Source organism: Fulmarus glacialis, unplaced genomic scaffold (assembly GCF_000690835.1).
Source record: "Fulmarus glacialis isolate BGI_N327 unplaced genomic scaffold, ASM69083v1 scaffold21890, whole genome shotgun sequence".
Taxonomy (NCBI): Eukaryota; Metazoa; Chordata; class Aves; order Procellariiformes; family Procellariidae; genus Fulmarus; species Fulmarus glacialis.
Window position 1 is genome coordinate 1 of NW_009189877.1, and position 1,711 is coordinate 1,711.

The window sequence follows — 1,711 nt, forward strand, 5'->3', positions numbered from 1 at the left end:
CGGCTCCTTGCCTTCTTGTTTGTGCCGAGGTTTAACAGTTACAGGTCTCTCTTTCTCACCACTCTCGGAGGTGTTTGCTGAGCCACTTGCAAAGGGTTCATGTAATTGAATATTCAGATGTAGGGAGAGGGGGGTTTGGGCTAAAGACAGCAAGAAAAGGATCTGGGGAACCCTTAAAGTCCTGCTCCGGGGAGTCACTAGAGTTACACATGCAATGCAGGCTGCAACCTCAGCTTGACTTGGCACAGGCTGTGCAAATACACCTTCCACCAGCCATTATTTTTTAGGGATGCAGCGGGCTATTACTCTCTGGGAAATTAGGCGCTTAAGTTAGAAACTGATGCTGTATAATCGTCAGCAGACCACAGGCTCTCACGCATCCGTACCAGCAGCCTCCGCCCTGACCCAAAACACAGCTAGAAGCAGACGTGAGGCTGGCAGGGGCAACGAGGACCAACCCTTTCTCTAAAGAGGGGTCAGCATTAGGACCAAGAGGAACGTCTGGCCATGTGGGTTAGAAATGAAGCTCATGCTGCCAAAGCCAACAGGGGAGCTCAGCACCTGGATTCCAACATCAGCCAGCCTCTGCCTGCAGCTCGATTACATTGCGGCGGGGTTCTCGATGTGCCGACAGCAGCAAACTTGCCGCAAAGCGGGCAGAAGCATCCGAACCAAAAACACGCCGTGTGAAGCATTATTGTTAAATTAGGAGGAGATAACGCACAGCGGCTCTAACGCGGTTCTCCCGCCTCGGTCTCACCTCTCCGTGCAGCGTCACCAACGGTGGCAAAACCACCTTGACCAACAGAATCATCAAGGCGCTCCCCAACTGCTGTGTGGTCCATCAGGATGACTTCTTCAAGTGTTGGACTCCTTGGATATGGAGGCAATGACCACTGATAGACCTATTTGACATACGCTACTACTTGGCAGTTCCATACAATGAATGCAAAAGGAGGAGAAGTACAAGCAACTACACTGTTCCTGACCCACCGGGTCTCTTTGATGGACACGTCTGGCCCATGTACTTAAAACACAGGAAAGAAATGGAGGACAGCGGCGTTGATGTTGTTTATTTAGATGGAGCTGACACCTCGGCATGGAGAGATGCCGACTGGTACTGCTCATCTCAAAGGAGCTCCGAGAAGTTCATTTAGAAACCTGACAATCAACACATCCTCCAGGTATTTCCATCCCTTGAAGCCCCTCTTTGACAGGCGATGGCCAGACAAAGGGCACATCAGTTGTCATAAGCCATTTTACAAGAACATCTACAAAACTATGCAAACCTGTCCCGAGCAGAGCGTTTCCAGTACTTTGGGAGTCACCAAACAGAATATTCTGTTTCACTGCCGGAGACGAAGCGCAAATCAGGAAGGCTTTCCTATGTAAAGGTTAAGAATAACCAGGGATGGTATTTTTTAGCGGGTTTATTACTGTGTGCAGGAAGGCATCTCTCTCCTCGCGCCAGGTACGGCAATGGGTGCTGGTGCAGGCAAGAGGCTGGGAAAAGATCTGGCTCGGCACTGGAAAAACCAAGATAGGGATTACAAAACTGCCGCTCGTAGTCCCAGCTTAAGCCACTAACCTGCATGACGTTCAGTGAACAGGACCCATAAATGCTTAATCAGCAACACGACCGAGTTATATAGGAAAGAAAAAGAAAGGAAGGGCAGATCCAGAGGGAAATACATGTATATCGGCATTACCT

The 1,711-nt window shown here is 49.7% G+C and overlaps 1 protein-coding gene across 1 annotated transcript in view; it reads left to right on the plus strand.

Moving 5' to 3' along the window:
- Positions 1-772: 772 nt before the first annotated feature.
- LOC104081137 overlaps positions 773-1,711 on the plus strand; it is a gene marked incomplete at its 5' end in the record, with an annotated part of 16,300 nt that continues 15,361 nt past the window's right edge. The window contains 2 exons of the mRNA XM_009583762.1: positions 773-864; positions 895-1,117. Of these exons, the coding sequence (XP_009582057.1) occupies positions 773-864; positions 895-1,117 (315 nt within the window). The remainder of the gene's footprint in view (positions 865-894; positions 1,118-1,711) is intronic.